Source organism: Pseudopodoces humilis, chromosome 25, assembly GCF_049639895.1.
Source record: "Pseudopodoces humilis isolate 2021_Gansu_Grassland_sample_001 chromosome 25, ASM4963989v1, whole genome shotgun sequence".
NCBI classification, from domain to species: domain Eukaryota; kingdom Metazoa; phylum Chordata; class Aves; order Passeriformes; family Paridae; genus Pseudopodoces; species Pseudopodoces humilis.
The window spans coordinates 59,361-80,541 of record NC_142224.1 but is presented as its reverse complement, the minus strand read 5'-3'; the positions used below and the strand labels follow the sequence as shown (position 1 = coordinate 80,541).

General features: G+C 42.7%; 1 protein-coding gene across 6 annotated transcripts; it reads left to right on the top strand.

The window, feature by feature from the left end:
- The first annotated feature begins 853 nt into the window (after positions 1 to 853).
- On the top strand, positions 854 to 19,016 carry NFRKB (nuclear factor related to kappaB binding protein). Of its 6 annotated transcripts, none has more exons than XM_088066826.1 (26): positions 854 to 956; positions 1,601 to 1,741; positions 2,142 to 2,343; positions 2,435 to 2,562; positions 3,637 to 3,811; positions 4,006 to 4,107; positions 4,684 to 4,757; positions 5,170 to 5,254; positions 5,484 to 5,664; positions 5,862 to 5,970; positions 6,503 to 6,629; positions 7,553 to 7,618; positions 8,553 to 8,632; positions 8,713 to 8,753; positions 9,177 to 9,234; positions 10,072 to 10,246; positions 10,569 to 10,675; positions 11,115 to 11,238; positions 11,638 to 11,714; positions 12,343 to 12,563; positions 13,071 to 13,350; positions 14,012 to 14,230; positions 14,662 to 15,438; positions 16,251 to 16,357; positions 17,089 to 17,224; positions 17,942 to 19,016. In XM_088066826.1, the coding sequence occupies exons 2-26, from the start codon at positions 1,619 to 1,621 to the stop codon at positions 18,065 to 18,067; spliced, it is 3,900 nt and encodes a 1,299-aa protein (XP_087922952.1). In that variant the 5' UTR covers positions 854 to 956; positions 1,601 to 1,618; the 3' UTR covers positions 18,068 to 19,016. The 6 variants fall into 6 exon arrangements, 5 of the variants coding, with proteins under 5 accessions (XP_087922952.1, XP_005528476.2, XP_014112823.2 ...); XM_005528419.3 differs by having other exon boundaries at positions 9,174 to 9,234; XM_014257348.2 differs by lacking the exon at positions 854 to 956 and adding an exon at positions 1,157 to 1,253 and having other exon boundaries at positions 9,174 to 9,234.
- The last annotated feature ends 2,165 nt before the right edge of the window (positions 19,017 to 21,181 follow it).

Genomic DNA, 21,181 nt, shown 5'->3' with positions numbered 1-21,181 from the left:
CAATCCAAGGGAGAGTAAGTGGAGAGTGGAGTGGAGCCCCTGTGTTTCTGTTGAAACAAACAGGCCTTGCAAAGTAAGAAATTTTTAAAACTATTTTTCAATTTAAAAGGTAGTACTTTCTAGCTGATTAGCTGCACATCATCTGAAAACTGAGGGAGATAAGGATGATGACCATTGGATCAACAAACCATGACAGAATCCCTCTAGGAGTGACTCAAGTCCCCATCCCAGGGTTATCTCAGGTACTATTCTGACATATCCACTCCCAAGGTATGACCATCACTCACTAAGATGCGTGACTCAAGTCACTCAAGCTCCACCTCAATGTAAAGAAGTATTTGAGCAAGTTAAAAACAGGGAGAAGTTAGGGAAGAGTCCAACGTAACTTCTGCGCTGAATCTGTCTCTTGCTCATTGAGTAAGATCTACACTCTGTCATTTACCGTGGGCCAGGTTTTGTCACGGATTAGAGATTGTCTGTTCATTGCTTTGGACACATTTTTGCTGTCAGGTACTGTCACCTGCAATCCTGAACCTTAACCTGTCAAGATTTTATTAAATTACTGTTATTCTGGAAACCGTTAATATGAGTCCTTGGAGGGGGTTGGCAGTGGGTAAAGGCGTGGAGACCCAGGAAGAACCTCTATTTGCTGTATTAAAATTTGCTGCATTAAAATTTAAAATCTTCAGCCTTTTCAACACTTCACTGTTATATTAGCATATCATCTCAATGACTAATCCACTGAACCGGGCTGCAGTCAAGCCCTATAAATCTGCGACTGATAGGCGGCTTCAGCATTTCATAATTACCTCATTTTTAGGGGCACTTCCACGCCCTGCAGCCGCGCTATCGCGGCCTGTCGCGACTCGGGGCTGTGCGCACGCGCAGTGCAGTGGGGCGTTCGCGCAGGCGCGGCCGCGCCGCCGCCTTCCGCCTTCGGCCGGGCCGCGTGAGGGGTATGAAATAAATTGTTTTCTTCGCTCTTCCACCCGTTTTTTAGCGGTTTTTTAATCGCCCTTTCCTTTATTTCGGGTGTTTCATGTGTTTCTTTGCAGCTCAGAAGGCCTGGTTGTGTCGCGCCGGCGGGGACGGGGCTCGTGGCCCTGTCACACCTTCAGCCTTAGACAAACCCCGCCTTAGACCTGACCTTCGGTTCTGCACATTTAAACCGCTTTCAGGATTTATATATAGTCTGTCCTGGTGTTTAGCAGTGTTGAGAACAGTTCCTGCAGGTGGAAAGGAAAGTGAGATGGGTCAGCTGTACTTCCCAGTCTACCTGCCTGGAAAAGCACTTCTCCATTGGCATGACTTGTGTTGTAATTGAAGAGTAAATGTTTCTATATATCTATATGTGTACTTTCTACATAGATGTATATAAACATATATATATACGTGTGTGTGTGTACATATATATATATATACACACATGTATATATGCATAACCTTTCTATGTATGTATAGAGATATTGCAGGCCAACTCTATAGCTTCCATTTAAACAACCACCCATCAAAGGTGGCTCATCCATCACTCCTTACATCAGGATGGATGTATCTGGGATTGGGATTTCTGTTTGTTGAGGGTTTTGCTGTTGTTGTCCAGGAGCAAGAGAGGTGGAGGATGGATTCCCTGGATCACATGCTCACAGACCCCCTGGAGCTGGAGGGCAATTGCACAAGGATCTTGGAGGACTGCATGCTGGGCACCACACGGGTCAGTCTGCCCGAGGACCTCCTGGAGGATGTGAGTAGCGCTGAGACACCTCACCTTATCATAACCTCTATATAAATGATGTGTTTGACTTCCTTTTGGGGCTTACAGAGCAAACTGAAAAGAGGAGGTGTTTCTGACTGCCTTGGAAAAAGTGTCAAAAACGCCTTTGATTACAGGACGGTATCTTTTAAATCAGTTTTATTATGTTCTTACTGTTTTTAAATTGCCTTTAAGAAGATTGTTACAAGCTTTGAATTTATTTTCTTGTTAGTAGTATCGATTTCTTGACCTTTCCTCTTTATGCTCTGTTGTTTCCTGTGTTTCATAAAATACTGTCTCATGGCTGGAGTTACTTAAAAAGCATCAAGGGCTAGAAAATGGTGAAAGACGTGGCTGCATTTTCTTTACTGTTGTTTCTTGCTTTCTTTAGCCTGAGATCTTCTTTGAGGTTGTCAGCTTGTCAACGTGGCAGGAGGTCCTGACAGATGAGCAGCAAGAGCACCTAAAAAAATTCCTGCCTCACTTCCCTGAGAACAACCAAGAGCATCAGAACAAGCTCATCTCAGCACTGTTCAGTGGGGAGAACTTTCGATTTGGGAACCCGCTGCACATTGCCCAGAAACTCTTCCGGGGTCAGTCAGCCTCATGAGCTTCCCTGCAGGTTTGGGGTGAGTTCTCAGCTAGCAGCTGAAAACCCAGGTATGTGTTTTGTCTTTGTTACAGATGGGCACTTCAATCCTGAGGTGGTGAAGTACCGGCAGCTCTGTTACAAGTCGCAGTATAAGCGTTACCTGAGTTCCCAGCAGCAGTACTTCTACAGGCTGCTCAAGCAGATCCTCGCTTCCCGCAATGTGAGTGTGCTCTGGGATGAATAACTTGTTTTTATAAAAAGTGTCTTGGTGCAGTTCTCTGAGGCCTTTCCTTTGATTAAGTGAATGAGTAATGCTTCTGGATTTTCCAGTGGCCCAGGGAGAACTCCAGACCCATTGCTATATTTACAGATTTCAGATTGTAACTCTCATAGCTCTCACTGGTGTGTAACTGTCCTCTTTTCATGTCCACCTTCTCCCCACTTCCTGCATTTTCCCCTTTACAACTTTCTCTTTTGTTAACAAGTCATTCTGCCATTGTTTGTTTACCATTTCTGAAACAAGTACAGTCGCTAAATGCAGTTAGAAAAAATGTAGATCCAAAACTCTAATTCTCATGTTTGCAAATCCCTGGTAAAGTCTTCCTCTATGGATATTTTATCATATGGATATTTCTCAAATTGTTGCCAGTTGAAATGTATTTGTTACTCATTAATCTTTCATTACACTTAATCATGTAGGGATGTAGAGGAAAGTCTGTCTTTATAAAATGCCCTACAATGCTGTGGGAAATAGAGAATCCCAGAATGGTGTGGGTTGGAAGAAACCTTAAAGCTCATCTCGTTCCAATCCCCTGCCGTGGGCAAGGACACCTTTCACTAGACCAGGTTGCTCCTGGCCTTGAACACTTCCAGGGAGGGGACATCCACAACTTCATTGGGCAGCAATATGGAATACATAGGAAGTTACTTCCTCTGTAGCTGTGAGAGGTAACTTTTTTTTTTTCTTTTCAAACAGAGATAGCATACTATGTCGTTGTCATATATTTGTGTAGAAACCACCCCTTACACCAATGATTTAAGTTCTTCTCAACAGTTCACATAAAATGTGTGCAGAAGAAGGTGTAGGAATTTCACCTGGGTTTTTTTTCTTCCCTTTAAATGATGGTCTAAAATGCTTGGTTTAAAATCCTGTGTGTGGCACATAATGATCCTTGTACAGATCTGAGGTGTTGATGGCACTGCATGGTAACCTTGCTGGAAGTATCTGAGCTGGGCTTATCTGTCCTGGCTTACAGCACTGTAGCTGACATGTCGCATGAATCCCTCCCTTCAGCACTTGCTGGAATTAGCCAGGAAAGGAGGCCCTGACATGACCCTAAGGAGAAAGCGCTTCCCACCGACATATGACTCAGAAGAACGAGACAGACGGACACACCGGCGCTACTTGAAGATCTTGAGAGAAGTGAAAGAGGAATGTGGAGACACTACCTTGTCTTCTGATGAAGAAGGTAATGCCCTGGGCTGAACTAAAGACTCCAGGTATGAATGGAAAAAGACGCATTTTTGACGTGGGGACAGAGCCTTTGCTAAAAAATTGGATTCTGAGCTCTACTTCCACTGGCTGGGATCTAATAAACACATGGTAATAGTTACACAGATTGGTGATGGGTCTTGCAGAAGTAAATTTATATCTCTCTTTTAGATTTAATCTCTTGGCCTCCAAGTTCTCCAGCACGTTGTTCAAGTCCACCAGTTCCCCTCAGAGTGATCCCCACATTGTCAACCTTGGACATGAAAACTGCAGGTGAGAACCAAACAAGGGGTCAGTATGGGTAAAGGGGGGAGAATTACCTTGAGACCCTGCAAGAAATCACTTTTAAAATCTGTTGTTTGATGGGAAATCTTGTAATGCTTCATTTTTGCAGTATCCACAACAGTTGGCTCTTTTCCCAGTTTAATCTCTTTCTTCTTTCAAGGCCAGTATTTTAACACAAGAGTCATAGTTTCTGTAATACCACAGATTCCTCTGTTGTATTTTGTCTTTAGTGGTTGAAGCATTAGCATAGTCCAGTTCAAAATACTTGAGAATCCCCCCTAAAGTGACTGTAATCAATTCTGCAAACTCTTCAAACTGGTTTCTGGCTTCTTTTCTCTTTCATGCTTGCGTCAGCAGTGAAATCTGATGACTGAATGAAACACTGGAATGAATGAATCAATCAGTCAATCAATCAGTCAGTCAATCAATGAAATTCGTATGTGGAGAAATTAGTTACTGAAATTTGGAGATTGATGGAAGTGTAAATGGATAGAAAATGGCATTCTAAGAAGTGTGGAAAGTAACAATAGTGGAAAACTCTGAAAATAATTATTTTCATTGCAGACAAGATAGAACTTGGGGAAAGTGATTTAAAGATGATGTTGAAGAAGCACCATGAGAAACGAAAACGTCAGCCTGTAAGATGTCAAAAAGTCTTGGGGATGGGACCAGATTTTATCTTTGATGGTTTTATTTTTTTGCCATGAAGATCAGGGTACTTCTGGGTGACAAAATGATTGCTATTTTTTGTGTGCACCCACCCATCAGCCCTTTATTGTAACCTGGGTTCAATTGTCAGCATATAGGTGCAGCTCCTGGCCATGTTTATCTGGATAGAAGGATTTTATAATTTTAGTTACGTGTTTTGGGGAGACAAAATTTTGGATGTCAGGGTTAGAAAACTTCCCAATTTTTATTGCAGTAAATGGTTTAATAAGCTGATCCTGGTTGAGTTTAGTGCATTTTAGTATTTGGATACATCTTCACCTTGTTGCTGTCTTAACACTTTGTCCTTTCTCTGTTTAATTTCTCTCCCATTGTCCTGTGTAGGATCACCCTGATCTAGTCACGACAGACCTGACCCTTGAGGACATCATGACTCGAGTGAATGCTGGAAGGAAAGGTTCCTTAGCAAGTCCGTGGATCCTTTGCCTCTTCCATTTCATATATGTTGGTTTATAAACTAAAGGTTTTCTGTTGAGGGGAAAAGTAAAGATTTATGACAACAGCTGGGAAGGTGGAATGATTGAGGTGTAAACGAGTGCACACAATTTCTAGATACATACTTAAATAGTTTATGACTCTCATTTAGATATAATGAGAAGCTGTCTAATTATTCTTTTTAACTTCTATCATATCTAAAGCCTTATTTGACCTTGTGACCCTCAAGAAAAAGGTGAAGGACAAGGAAGATAAGAAAAAAAAGAAGCCAAAAATTATTAAATCTGAGGTGGAAGATTTGGCTGACTCTCTTGGCAATGCAGATGGACTTACATCAGTGTCTCAGAATTTTTCCCCTCTCCCTCTGTCGTCTGTCAAAGAGGAGTAAGTGCTTCAGAGGGTCCTGAATACCTTGCATGGATGGAAAAAAGAGCATGTTTCAGCTCACATTTTTCTGGGACTTTTGCAGGTTGTGTTTTTGTGCAGTTTGGGATGTGTGAAATGCGTGGTGTTCAACTTTGTATATGGAGGTGAATATTTCTTAGGGAATTTACTCTGCTTGTGTTCTCTTTCATTTGAAGACCTCTTGAAGATATGAAACCATGCCTTGAAATAAATGAAATATCATCCAGCTTCTTTTTCCTTCTTTTGGAGATACTGTTTGTGGAAGGACCTGCTACTCTCTCTGTGGTAAGCAACCACCCACGTATCTGGAAATCTTTGCAGGAAGCAAAATCAAAGAATAGAGGAGCTTATACCTTTGTAATAGTGATTTTTCTCCAGACTTAGTTTGCTGTAAGTTTTAATAAGATTTAGATTACATATTAAAGAAATTAAACCTTGTGGGAGTGCTACCACATTCTGGTTTTAACATGTTTCATGAGTTTAGTCGTTTGAATCTGTGAGTCTTTCCGTATCTGTTCTATAGATCATGGTTAGGTATGTTTTATATATTAAGGGCAGAGATGGTTAAGTTTTTTCCCCTTCTTTGGTGCAGTGTTTACTTGAAAAAGGTGATTATTTCACATACATAGTAATATACTTTCTTGTAGTATATATTTATATACTTTTATGTAGTATATGTATACATTTTTGTAAAAGTATTTTTACATAATAATTCATTTTTTGTTCCCTGCATACATTCAGCTGGTTTATTTTCTGTGAAGACAGTCATAGTTTAAAGTATGAGATCATTAATAAAATAATTATTTTTCCTCTTCAGCTTGAAGATAAAGTTCTTGATTGGCAATCTTCTCATGCCGGTGCACTAAATAACTGGTTTTCCTTTGCCCCTAATTGGTCTGAATTGGTTTTACCTGCCTTGCAGTATTTGGCAGGCGACAGCAGAGGTAAGAAGAGATGTAAAAATACTAATGATGCTTGTTCCTCTGTTGTAGTCAGTGCTGGTTTGCATAATAGCTCATCTTTTCATTCATCACCACGATAAATCCCTGTATTGCTGGCAGCATTTCTGTTATAGGCTGTTTGGCTGACATGTCTTGATTGTGGTTGACTTGTTTTGCATGTGGATAGTAGATATGATCCAGCATGATTCCCAAGTTCAGATCATACCTTCAGGGGAGGTATTTGAAGTAGGAAGGAATTAGTCTCTTCCCCCACAGTGTGAAGTTGTAGTTGTCTTTGGGGAAAATAAAGAATGAATTAGATAATGCCCTGAGCAATCCAATGAAACATGAGGTTGGCCCACCTTGGGCTTGGACCAGCTGAGTTTAGTCATTCCTTGCAAACTGAATTATCCTGTGGTTCTGATTTGCTTAGTGGGAAGTTTTAAAGATAGAGGAGATTGTGGTGGCCTTGCAGCATATTGTCCATAATGCTGATGAGTACTGTAAATCCCAAGTTCTGTTCCCATGAGCCCCATGTTTTTTCACTGTTCAGTAACAGTCCCTGGGGCCTATATTTCTTTTTCTTCTTCAGATTGAAGATAAAGTTCTCAACGGGCAATTTTTTCATCCCAGTGCACTAAATAGCAGGTCTGAACATGGTGAACAGCAGGAACAGGCTCTCAGCTGACAGCCTGTTGTTGGAAGGCTCATTATCCTGTTCTGTTCTTTCCTTGTGGTTGCTCTTATACTCTGAGATGCTCACCTTCCCTTTGGACAAGGATAAATTTAGAGATGCACTTACATAATAATTTAAAATGCTCCATCTGTCACTGTGAGTCTTTAACATGACAGTTTGCATTACCAATGTAGGATTTTGAGGTTGGACAATTTTATAATGTCCCTGACATGCACATTTGTCATTGTAGATGCTCCTTCCAGCTTCTCACCTTTTGTTGAATTCAAAGAAAAAACTCAGCAGTGGAAATTGCTTGGTGAGTACCTTGTGTTCTTCTATGACGTGTACTATAGTGAAGGTTTGTTGTTTTCTCCAGGACTTTACTTTTCATCTTGCTGCAGCCTGGGGAGAAACACAGAGCTGTTAATTCCATGGTTAGACACTTTCTTTTCTTCTAGCTGAGTTAATATGTGTTTTGAATTTGGGGTGTTCACATGACATCAGTATCAGCAGCAGAGCATAAACAAAGACACTGGGCTGTATTTCTTTCTGTTGCTGGCTTAACCATGTTTGTCAGCCTTCAAATTTGTCTGAACACCTTCATATTTTACCTTCTCTTGAGCATACTTTGGATGTTTCAGAGTAATTAGTGATTATTAAAATTGCAAAGGAATTAAGCTTCTCTGTAGAGCAAACTGATACTATTCTCATTTTCAAAAGTGGGAATCAAAGACCAAATTGATGATCAGTGAACTCATACTGATTGAATTACAGGTGTTTTGTGTTTATGTTCATTCCTTTAATTACTACACAGAATTTTTCATTCTTAACTATGGTGATTCTAGTGATCATAATGGTGATTCTAGTGATCATATTTGCAGATATTTGGAGTCAGGAAGCTTTTCCTCTGATCCCTTTCAGAGTTCTTGGTAGAGGTTATGTAGGCAAGTGTTTCTGCTCCTGGATTCAGTAATTGGGATTACTTTGGAAAGTGTGAACAGGTGTGTCCCAAACAGCATCTTGCCTTCTGTGCTTGGAGTTGAAGCACCATCCTTTGTACCAGCACAGGGGAATCACTGGGATTTAGCATTTCCTAAGCCTGGAGTTGTTCAAATATTGCAGTTTGAACATCTGTGACTGGTGATGCATCGAGGAGGGGAAGGGAACAGGAGAGGACTGGGAATTAAAAGAAGATGGCTTCCTAAGAATTAAAAGACTTCTATTTTTACAATTTCATGATTTCTTACTAGGTAGTTACCAAGATCATGAGAAGGAACTGGCAGCACTATTTCATCTCTGGTTGGAGACTAAAGACCAGACTTTTTTCAAAGTGAGTCAGACAAAAATCACCTAGGGGCACGAAACCTGACTGTGTTCTATCCAACACTGACATTCTCTCTTTCTCAATAGGAAAATGAAGACAGCTTGGATGTCATGCCACTGCCCAGAGTGTAAGTGTGTAACACTGCTTGAAAGCCTTTGTAGTGCTGCTGAAGCTGGGAGGTTTAGGCCTTGTGCCTCTGGATCTTAAAATAAAACAATTTTACATCACGGGGCCGGAGAAAATGTGATAGTTTGGTTTTATAAATGCAGTAACTGGACTTTAAAAAGTCGACTGATTTTATCCAAGTTCACATATATTATTAGAGCAAAGCTGAAATCTAGCTTAGGTTCTGCTAATGAGATTTATAGGCCTTGCTTGCCTTTGGGTAGTGCACACAGCATATTTTAAGATCTCTGCAGGGCTTACTTTTGTTACTATAAATACATTCAGAATTTGTTCAGAACAATTTGCAGAAGGATGAGGGGATTCATCTTTTGGGACAGTTGTGGGCTTGTTGTGCTCTGAACTGAAGGTTCCTTTGTTTCAGAAGGACTGACTATGTAGTCCGGCCTAGCACTGGAGAGGAGAAACGGGTGTTTCAAGAGCAGGTAAGAAGACAATCTTCATTTTAAAGGCACTTGCTAAAACAGTTGGCCACTAAACTACCAGGATTTGTGTGGGATGGCAGTTTTATACTTTACACAAATGTAGTTAATGTGAAGAATTGGTATGTTGCTTCTGCCATGAAGTTGGTATCTTGGCCTTGCATAAAACTTGCTAATGATGTAGCCTAGCTGCTTGTTTCAAAACCATCAGTATTTCCAGTGGGTAAAATTAATTTGGTAAAAAGTAATTGGATAAAAATAACGAAATTGATAGTGTCAGTTGGTTGTGCCAACCCCACTGTCTCCTTTTCCATCCCCCCCCATCAGAGGACGACGTGTCTCTTTATTTTTTGGGCATGTATGTGTGCAAGCGAAAATTAGTGTCAGTAAGTGCACCCATCCACTTAGTTATCTTGTCTGTAGTAGATGCAAGTGGGAATTAGAGGGAAAACACATGATGGGCATTCTTCTCCCTTCTCTCCATGTGCTGTCTGCCCAACAGAATTTATAAGTTAAATTTTGGAAATGTCTCTTTAGCCAGATACAAGGACGAAGGGGAAGGGAACAGAAGGTGTATTGCTTGTATTTCTGGCACCTCTCCAGTCTGTACAGTTGCTTGATTGTGAATGTGTTGTACCTGCACACTTTCCTTAGGAGGATTGCATTTTGCATGAAGTAGTTTGTGATTTTCTTGATCCAAAATAAGTTTATATAGCAATATTTGAGCCTTTAGTTTAAAAAGGTTTTCTCTAGAGAATGATAACAACTTACCTTGTAATATAGCATAAGGCTTTGCTGTATGTTTCCTGGTAAAGTCAGTGCTCTTGTGTCCACCTCCAGGAGCGTTACCGTTACAGCCAGCCCCACAAAGCTTTCACCTTCCGGATGCATGGCTTCGAGTCAGTTGTTGGTCCTGTGAAGGGGGTATTTGACAAGGAAACCTCCTTAAACAAAGCCCGGGAACATTCTCTCCTGCGCTCAGACAGACCAGCATATGTCACCATTTTGTCCCTTGGTAAGGTCATAGCCAAAGAATACTTTTTTAAAGAAAAAAGCCATTCCTCTGGCCCCTCAAACAACTACTTTAGGAATCTACATTGGGGTTGAATGCTGTTCCCCAAGTTCACTGCTATTAGCACAAACGGCACAGTTGATGTACTTTAAAATGATCCTTTATAATCTCTCCTCATATTTTTGAGGGATTTTAGGAGCTAGATTTTAGTGAGTAAGTAGGCACTGTAGAGCAGCCCCAAAATGTATCTGGAGCACGATATGGAGTACTTGAGTACTGATGCCCAGTTACAGCTGGAAGTTTAAGCTCTAGATTTGTGTTTCAGTTCGTGATGCTGCTGCTCGCCTTCCTAATGGTGAGGGAACTCGAGCTGAAATCTGTGAGCTGCTCAAAGATTCCCAGTTCCTAGCTCCAGATGTCACAAGTGCTCAGGTAAGTTGGATGTCATGTCTGCCCTCAGATTCTCATAAAAATACACTGCATGGACCCAGGCAGTAGGGCCAATAGTTTTTATGCTGCTGTGATGAGCAGAAGGGAGCTGTGTACTACTGTGGCAAGTTGGTGCAAATCTGCACCAACTTTGGATGATGAAAAAGTATCTAGGAAAGCCACAGAGTAAACACTGTCATAGAGCTGCTCACATTTTAGATTGAGGAACAGTCAGTTTTCAGAGCTTTGGTGGAAGCTCCATTTAACTCAAGGTGGCAAACGCTATCCTGTGCTGCAGCATCTGCTCTCAGTCAGTTCTCACTCAGATGGAGATTGCTCACATCTTACTCAGGTTTTATACTAAATAGGATCACTTTTCTATTCATCAGCTTTGGCTAGTCCAATGAGGCATATCTTGTAATCTGTGAATTCTGAACTTCAGGTTAACACTGTTGTTAGTGGTGCTCTGGACCGATTACATTATGAGAAAGATCCCTGTGTGAAATACGATATTGGACGGAAGTTGTGGATCTACCTGCACCGGGACAGGAGTGAGGAAGAGTTTGGTAAGCCCAGTTTGGTCATATCTTAAGAATTAAAAATGTTTATAAAGATGGATAATTTGTCAGATGATGAATTTGTCAGTCTAGTTTGTTGGTTTTTTTCTACTCAGTTTGCTCATGTCAGCCCTTCAGCACTTAAACCCAGTCTTGAAGAGCAGTGTGTCAGTTTGAAGCATTTGTTTGAAAAATACCATCCCATGTGCAAAAACTGCAGATGTGTGTTCTTATGTGTCTTATTTTCAGCCTTTTTGGCTAATTTACTAGATGTTTTTCTTCGCACTGTTACATGACTGTGTGTGTTTAATTCCTTGTCTGAAGAAGACTCTACAGCTCTTACTTAGCCTCTTCCTTAAATCAGTTTGCTGGTGTTCAGGAGCTATAACCATTAATTTGTCCTTGCAGAACGGATCCATCACGCTCAAGCTGCTGCAGCAAAGGCCAAGAAAGCTCTTCAGAAGCCAAAACCTCCAGCTAAAATGGTAGATTTCTTTGCTTAGGGTTGCACAGCTGTTTTTGGGATTGAGAAGAACATTAGTCTTAATGTAATCCATAAATCTGCATCCATAGCAGGTGATGAAAATTACCATGTTTGAGTTAGCAGTTCATAATGTATATGAATGTCAGTGCACAAAATGAAGAGGGAGTGAGGGAACTTTTCCTCCACCCAGCTTCTGCTGCTATCCTCTCATTTGTGCTCCCTATCAAAGGGATGGTCTTTCAGAACTAGTTTTGAGGTCAGTTTGTAACAGAGTGTGTGGAACACATCTGTTCTCTCCCTTGCAGTGCTGAAGCTGTCAGGGTTTCCATGTCTGATATTAAATATGTCTGAAGTACTTGTCTATTGGCACATTAACCAAGGTGGAAATCTGCATGTTCTGAATGTTTTTCACAACTGAGGTGCACTTTTCCCTGAGAGCAGGAGCAGCCAAGCACACCAATTCATCCATGGCTGCAGCTGGGGAAAGGCAGACAGTCATGTTTGATTTCAGGATTTAGCAGCAAGGTGTCAGTCACCACTGTACAGAGCTCAGGTTGAAGTGCTCAGCCTACAGTAGGGTGCAGCAATCAACCCCAGATTTTGTGATGCTGGATGTGGTTTCCTTGTAGAAGTCGAGTAGTAAGGAGGGCGCTGTGAAAGCCGTCCCCACCAGCACAGCAGAGCCTGGTCAGCTGAGCCTCAGTGACTCCAGCATGCCACCAACTCCTGTGACTCCTGTGACACCAACTGCACCTGCATTGCCTGCAACACCCATCTCACCTCCACCAGTGTCTGCAGTCAGCAAGAGTGTATCTGGTGCTGGGTCAGAGACGGCAAAACCCAGCCAGAGGTACTGCTTCTGTCCCCTATGTCACTTAGGAATGCTGCTGGCTGTTTTTCAGTAATTTGTATAATTCAGTAAAGAGGGAGTTGGGTTTATTTAGCCTGGAGAAGAGGATGCTCAGGGGTGACCTTATCACTCTCTACAACTCCCTGAAAGGAGGTTGGAGGCTGATGAGAGTTGAACTCTTCGCCCAGGAAACAGCAACAGGACAAGAGGCCATAGTCTCAAGCTGTGCCAGGGGAGGTTCAGGTTGGGCATCAGGAGGAATTTCTTCACAGAAAGTGTGATTAGACATTGAAAGAGGTTTCCCAGGGAGCTGGTGGAGTCCCCTTCCCTGGAGTTGTCCAAGGAGCAAGCGGACATGGCACTCAGTGTTCTGGGCTGGGTGACAAGGTGGGGATCAGTCACAGGTTGGATTCAATGATTTCAGAGGTCTTTTCCGACCTCAGTGATTCTGTGATTGTGTGAATTTCCTACATCTTCGCTGACCTACTGGCTCTGTCTTTTCCGTAGTGTTCTCCTCGTGTCTTCCCCCACCATGCCCCAGCTGGGGACGTTGCTGTCCCCAGCTCAGAGCTCACAGGTGCAGCCAGGGCCAGTGCCCACCCCGCGTGTGGTGAGTCACAGCAGCTCCTCAGGCCTGCCACAGGTCCGCGTGGTCACTGCCCAAGCCAGCCTCCCAGCCGTGTCCCAGCAAGCCCCAGTGGTCACCCAGCAGCAGCAGCAGCAGCCCACATCAGCGCCTCAAGTCCGTGTTCCAGCTACATCTACACAAACCAAAGTGCTCCCTCAGGTGAGTTGGAAGGGGTAGAGTAGCTCTGACATCTGATCTGACTTGCAGTGTTTTGATGTGATGCACAGGCATTCGGTGCTCATTCGGAGCATGCACTAACTGCAGGCAAGAGCACAGAAACAGTTTTACTTATGCAATACTGTTCAGTGCTGTTTTTCACCTAGTTACCTGGCATGATTAAATTGTGCATAACAAAAAGTCCATAGAACTTAGAATCACAGAATCGTTAAGCTTGGAAAAGATTGTCAAGATCATTAAGTCTAGCCATGAACACAGCAATACCACCATGTTCACTACTAAACCATATCCTCAAGTGCATCATTCGCACATTTTTTTGAACACTTCCAGGGATGGTCACTCCACCACTACCCTGGACAGTCTGTTCCAATGCTTTACAACCCTTTCTGGGAAAAAAATAAATTCCCAATATCAAAGTTAACCTCCCTGGTGGAACTTGAGGCCAGTTCCTCTTGTCCTGCCATTTGCTACCTGGAAGAAGAGACTGACACCCACCTCAGTACAATTCCAAGCAGTTGGAATCCTTGCAAGGGAATTCTCATTAATTCCTCTGAACTCACAAGCTAAGGCACAATACAAGAAGAATCACTAGACCATTCCTACTGTGGTAGTCTGCTCATAGTCTTCCTCCTCTCTTCTGTAGGCTGTAATGACTCTGCCTGTAAAAGCTCAAAGTAGCCCCGTGCAGGTGCCGAGAGCAGGAAGCTCCATGGCCAGCCAGGCAGGTATCAGTGTGACAGGGCTGCCTGCAGTGCCCAGCCCTGCTGTGAAGCCAGTTACCAGCTCTCCAGGCAGTTCTGCTGCCAGCACCTCCTCCACCACTGTCATTCAGAACGTGGCTGGCCAGAACATCATCAAGCAGGTGAGAGGGAGGGAGAGACAAGGAACTGGGCTCCACGACCTGATTGTTTCCTGTTTGTTGTGCAGATGTGAACATTGGGGAGCTGTAATGCTGTGTGAGTTGGCAGACTGTGGAGACTGACGTAGTGCTGGTTTTGTGTGTTTGAGCCCTGTTTTCACATACAGGTGAAATGTGTTTGTGCAAGTTCTTTAGTGATCTCTCCTTCATTTTTTTGGAAAAGAAACCAGCCCCACAAATATTTCTTATTTCAGGTGGGATTGGGAGTGCCATCTGATACACAACCAGAACCATTTTTAGTAATGTAGTGAGTGCTAGTCTTAGTCCACTTGCATTCTAGTGGAAGCAAACATCATCCTGTTGGGAAGTTCTGCTTTGAGTGTACATTGGACCTTGTCCTAGTTTGACAGAACCATTTCTCTGATCTCTCCCAGGTGGCTATTACAGGACAACTTGGCATGAAGACTCAGGCTGGAAGTGGCATCCCACTCACAGCAACCAATTTTCGGATCCAAGGGAAGGACGTGTTGCGCCTGCCCCCGTCCTCCATCACCACAGATGCAAAGGGACAGACAGTGCTGCGCATCACTCCAGACATGATGGCCACCCTGGCCAAGTCACAAGTCACTACTGTCAAACTGACTCAGGACCTCTTCACAGCAGCTGCGGGAAGCAGTGCTGGTGGGAAAGGCATCTCTGCAACTTTGCATGTGACATCCAACCCTGTCCAGACTGCTGAGTCTCCAGCCAAGACAAGCACAGCATCTTCTGTCTCTTCCAGCCCAGCTGGAGGCACCGTGGTTAAAGTGACTCCTGACTTAAAGACTGCAGAGCCAACAAGCTCTGCTTTCCGTCTGATGCCTGCCCTGGGCATGACTGTGGCAGATCAGAAGAGCAAAGCCATAACCACAGTGGCATCCACGGAGGCCAAGCCAGCCGCCACAATCAGAATTGTGCAGGGGCTGGGTGTGATACCCCCCAAAGCTGGGCAGACCATCACTGTAGCTACTCATGCTAAGCAGGTGCCATCATCCTCGGCGGTGAACGTTGCTGGCACAGGCCACACCTCCTTACCCACTGTGAGTGCCACAGTGTCCAAAGCAGTTGCTGTGGCCTCAGGAGCTGCAGGGACCCCCATAACCATCGGCACAGGAGCCACGGCTGTGCGGCAGGTGCCTGTCAGCACCACAGTGGTATCTACATCTCAGGCAGTGAGTAATGCTGAGCTCTCACTGGGGGTGGGGAAAGAAGGGGGGTGCCAGAATACACTGATGATACACTAAAAACTGCTCTTTGCATTCAGAGACTCAAATTAATACAGCAGAGTCATACAATGATTTAGGTTGTAAAGGCCATTAAAGTTCATTCAGTCCCACCAGAGACACCTTCCAGTAGATGAGGTTGCTCTAAACCTGGCCTTGAACACTTCCAGGGATGGGGCAGCCACAGCTTGTATTCTGGGTATGGGTCTACAATTGATTTCATGGTGTTCAAATTGCAGCTAAATGCCCCCAAAAAGTCAGATACTTCCCTTATCTCTGCTTGCAAGTGAATGAAATAAACTTTGCATATCTGAAGTCTTGCCTCATGCAGCTCTGTGTCTTGACCCTCACTTTGGCAATAATTTCCCTTGGAATGGCATCACAGAGCATTCAGAACTAGAAGTGCTTGTTACTTGTATTCACTTTTTTACTGATTTCCCCCTTTAATGCTATTTTAACGCCCAGATCTGAAGGCACCGTAAACTATCATGGCTACAAAAACTAAATTATGTAGCTAAACTTAGTTTACTGAGATTAAAAATCATGATGGTGCAAAGTTGATGTGGATTTTCAGGGTTCAGGCGGCTGTGTAGTGAATGAGAGGGAGGTGAATTTTAAGGACCCTGAATTGGAGCACAGATTTCATCAGCAAAGCTGCTGCTGGTTTCTGCTCACAGGACTCCCACAAAACAGCCAGTGTTGTCAGGCAGTTTCTCTGCGGAGCTCCCCATGGCTCCTCACCTGTTCTCCCCATTCCCCAGGGCAAACTTCCAGCACGGATCACAGTGCCTCTGTCAGTGATCAGCCAGCCAGTGAAGGGCAAGAGCGTGGTCACTGCCCCCATCATCAAGGGCAATCTCGGTGCCAAGTGAGTGCTTTGCATCTTGTAGTTCTGCTTTAGAAATTGACTGAGGAAGGTCTGTGTTCAGTGAGTTCCTGGGGAGCTAGCAAGCAGAGGCTGGAATAGGATTGCAGTCTGTTAACAGGTCCATCAGCTGCAAGAAACTGAATGGATATGGTGTCTGCAATGAGATTGTAATTTTTCGTTATTTATTTTGAGACACAAATTCTAGCAAATACACCAAAGAAAAGACATTCTGTGCCTTGAAACCAGCTGTTCAATTTGTTCAGTGTTAGTTTGAGCAAGAATTAACACACCAGAAAATATTTGTAATCTGAAGCCATCTCTCTGTTCAAGAGAAGTTAACTGCCTTAGTGAGAATTCCTCTGGCATTCAAATATTGAAGGCTTTTTGTTTATTCTTCCATAAATTCTGATAGTGTCTCCTTTAGTTAATATTTCAAGTGCTCAGCTGTTTTCTGCTTTGAGAAGTGTTCAGGTCTGATCAGGCTAACCCAGCATGGTCCAGAGTTAATAGGTGTGATTTGTGTGCTAAATTAATTCTCTATCACTTACAAATACTGACATTAAACTTGTCGCTAATATATTTGCCAGTTTTATGGGGAGGGAAAAAAAACCACACTACTTAAAATGGTTAGAACATGTGGTAGAACTATAAACTCTGAAGAATGGTTTGGAGTTGGAAAGATCAAGCCTGCTGTGCTGTTTACTAACGTTTCAACAATTATTTTTCCTTAGCATCAGTGGATTAGGCAGAAATATTATCCTGACTACAATGCCAGCAGGGACTAAACTGATTGCTGGGAACAAGCCCGTGAGTTTTCTGACTGCACAGCAACTACAGCAGCTGCAGCAGCAAGGCCAAGCCACGCAGGTAAGGGCACCTAGAATGATCATTCCATTTGCTATTTTATGACTTAACATCTCCATGAGGATTTACACTGGATACATGGGTTGTGGAAGAACAGGCACACAGTTTGGTTTTAGTGTCTGCATTATGCACATGGAATCAATCATCACCTTTACCTTTCTTCCATCCAAATAAAGTTTTTAAATGTTTTTGAACCACTTCCAGTATGACGAATGTAAAACCAAAGGTCCTGTCAGGAATTTTCTATACACTCAGCAGTCTTAGTGCATTGTACTTTGGCCTTCTGTAGGTCACTTTACCTTGAAGAAATCACATAACTGCTGTGCATATCCATTTTTCTGTCTGGAAACATAGTGCTCCTAAATTCCAAATAATTAATCTACATTGACTGCTGATAGTAACAAGTCTGTAGAAGTGAAGATCCAAGTCCTTCTGAATATGTGTAAAAGCAGCTGACATACACGTTTTTATTCAAACTAGTTTTCAGGCCTTCCTCTCTAACCTGGAAATCTCCTGTCACCATCTTATGTGGGCAGTGGATGGAACAATCATCTTATGACAGATTCTGTTCTGACAGTGGTTTTGGTGCTTGGTGTTGTTCTGAAAACTGAGTTTTTGTTGGCAGCAGAAGCAGGTACTTTATTAGAGCACAATGCAGGTGCAATCACCGTGTCACCAGATTGTTCTTGAGACAAGTTTTTTTCTTTCTGTTTCACACAGGTGCGAATTCAAACAGTTCCAGCCTCGCATCTCCAGCAGGGAACAGTCTCTGGCTCTACTAAAGCAGTGTCCACTGTGGTTGTGACAACAGCTCCATCTCCAAAGCAGACACAGGATCAGCTGTGAGCACTGTTTTGAACATGAATCACTTCCTAGGAACTTCCCTGAGCCTGTTGTCATCCTCCATCCAACCAACCACCTGAGGCTGCCTAACCCCAGCCATGGCTTGGGATTGGACTGGGTTCTGCCCTTGCTTCTCCATGGTTAGCACTGCAATATCCGGGTAGAAACTCCACAGAAAAAAAAAAGCTGTACCTGCAAAATAAGATGTTTCAATCTAGATGTGTAAATCCAGGTTCTGTGGAATTGATGATTTAAGAAATGTCTTCCTGTTCTTTTTCCATCCAGAGGACTTTCGGCAAATACAGTTCCTGTGCATTTTCAGTTGTAGACAAAGCAGTTATCCTGGATCTTCATTAAGCAGGGAAAGTTGCTTGGTAGGGTTATTCAGTGGCTTTTCAAAATCATGGAGAGGATGTCTCCTTTTACTGGCTGTCACTACTGTTACCTAGTGACTCAGGGCACCGGAGTTACTGTAACTCACATCCATGTAAAAGACAAGGTGGGAGTCAAGGTGTTCTTTTGCTGTAACAGAGTGAGTGACCATGGGGGAGAGGGAGAGGAGATACAGAAAGTCACTGTGTGAGTCTGTTAGCAAATGGGACTGTAGTGGAAAGGAAAAAGTTGGATGTTCACAAGAAAGATCCTCTTTTAGTTTTCCTCAACAAATAAACCTTTTTATCAGTGGAAACTAACTATACTTTGGTTTATAAGGTTGGAATATGTTTTCAAATACACCCAAACTGTTGTCTCTTGGTTTCTGAAGATATACTGTAACCCACGACCCTGGCCATTAGTTTTGGTTTTACTTTTGCAGTTTTATTTGTCTATGTAAATATTTTTTAATTTTACATGTACTGGAGATGAATTTGTGACTTTTCTGACATGACCTTGAAGCTGAATGAGATCAGAAGATGTGTTGGATCGGGAGAATAAAAGTATAGAAAGCCTTACAGATCTCTGCCATCTTTCAGTTCTCTTCAGCATGTTTTGTGTACAGTCATTGTCCAGCTTGCCAAGGGCTAATAGCCTGTCCATCGTCTTGGTAAGATGGTTCTTTTTAACCTGGTCTTTTTTCATAGGCTTTTTTTTTTTAAAGATGTGGTTTGCTCCAAGGTACATATTATAGAATATAAAACATTTAAAGAACCAAATTGTACAGTTCAGGACTGCTGTGATTGGAGCTCTGTGTGTGTTACTCTTCTGCTAGGCTTCAGGCTGGGATTGTGGATCTTTCTGTACTGTATCTAACCCACTTCAGGGCAGCTTTGAAGGAAAACAGATATTTCAGTAAGAAAAGAAGTGGCTGGATATAAATACTGAGTTGGTGGGACACATCAGCATTTGAAAGTAAGTGTTTGAATTATGGTTTATATGCTTCAGGAACAATTTGGAATGATAAAGGTTTTCTGTCCTGCTTTGTCATGTTTTGTACATGTTTTGCACATTTATTAACCAGGAGCCAGCAGAAAGGTGGTGGTTTGTGAGGGAGGTGAGGACATTCCGAGGTCCTTTTAGTTGTGAAGTTAAAAGAAGAAATTAAGGAGGCAACAAGCAATTTCCTGCTATTGCTTATGTGAAATAGCCTCTAAATTCAAAACATAATCAAGGTAATCCTGCTGTGTTCTGTTCATAATTAATAAATTAATAATTAACCTACAGTCAAGTGCTGAAAGCTGGTTACATTGTGAAGACCCTTTCATTTCTATCCTTATAAATTTCTTGCTGAACAACAGGAGGCTTTGCCAGTATTAAGCTTAAGAAAACAAGAAACCTGCATCTAATCCCAGAAGTTTAGTGTGTCTCATGTGGTTGCTGCTGATTTTAAGTGTCTTGCTGTTGATCACCATCCTGTTTTTGAGCAAATTCTGCATCCTGGCTGCTTCTCTTAGGTTCCTACTCTTTTATTTTGAAGTCTGTTTTTTGCAGAAAAGAGCATCATGCACTGGATGGGCTTCTGATTTTGAATGGCCATGTGGTGGCTTGGGTAGGACGTGTTTACTCCTAGCTTTCAAGAACGAAGTACAGCCTGTTATGATTCAGCTGCCACCTGTGAGATGAACTGCTCCACTCTGGTTGAAAAATAACTCCTAAGCTACTTCGAGGCAAGAGCCCTTGTTTTAATAAGTAACTTGACTTCTACACAGGAGGCAGAAGGGCAGAGGAGGTCTACAATGGTTTTCTGGGGTGTGCTGAGACTGGAGGGGGTGTATCTATAAACTAGACTATGTTCCAGGTGGTGTATGCTCCCACATCTACCTGCTCTGCAACCTGAAAGCTGTTCTGAATGAGTCCTGCAGTAAGAGCTGCAAGGGCAGCATGCAAGGGAAGGCAGCCTAGAGAAAGTACTTGTACTGACATTACCCATTTTCCACCTGTCCTGCTTGATACTAAAGGGGCATTCAGCCTGATGAATCTCTACCATTACCTTTTCTAGTTAAAAAATTAAGTACAGTGCGTTTTTGTCACAGTGAGATGCTCACTAGTTATCAAAGAACCTTGTTTATCTCTTAAAAGCTGTGGATTAGGAGTCTATTTCCACCAAAAGAATATTGTCTAAAACCTGCTTAAAAAACTGAGCATGCTACACAAACAGCCACAGGCCATTTAAAACCTTTCTAAGCTTTATTGTAACAACTGCTTTGTTTTATTTAAATCACTGGATGAAATCTGTATTTATATACCTCAGTAGGATGCCCTCATAACCCCGTGAACTCACCTTGAGGTTACCTCAGGTGTTCCTTTCAAAAGAATCATTAATTGGTCATGTTTTAACAGTTGATCTTCATTTTCCTAATGCCTTTGAAAACACTGGCATTGTTTTTAGTAAATGCAAAAAACCTTGTTATTTGTTTGTCACATGGCAAAGCTGAACCACCTCACAACAGAACCAGTTCTTGTGCCTGCCACAAGTTGGGTACGTGGTGCCTGAGCTCAGGACCCTTCTGGCTGGGTGCTGTTCTTCCTATAGGGTAGCAGTCTGGAGTTTAGACTTTGCTTCATAGCCTAAATACTAAACACAGCAGTTTGTTGCAGAGCTGTGGGGAAGGGACAATATGTGCTATTGGGTCCATGCTGGAAACTGGCTTTGATAGAAAAATGATTTAACCCCAAAGGGGC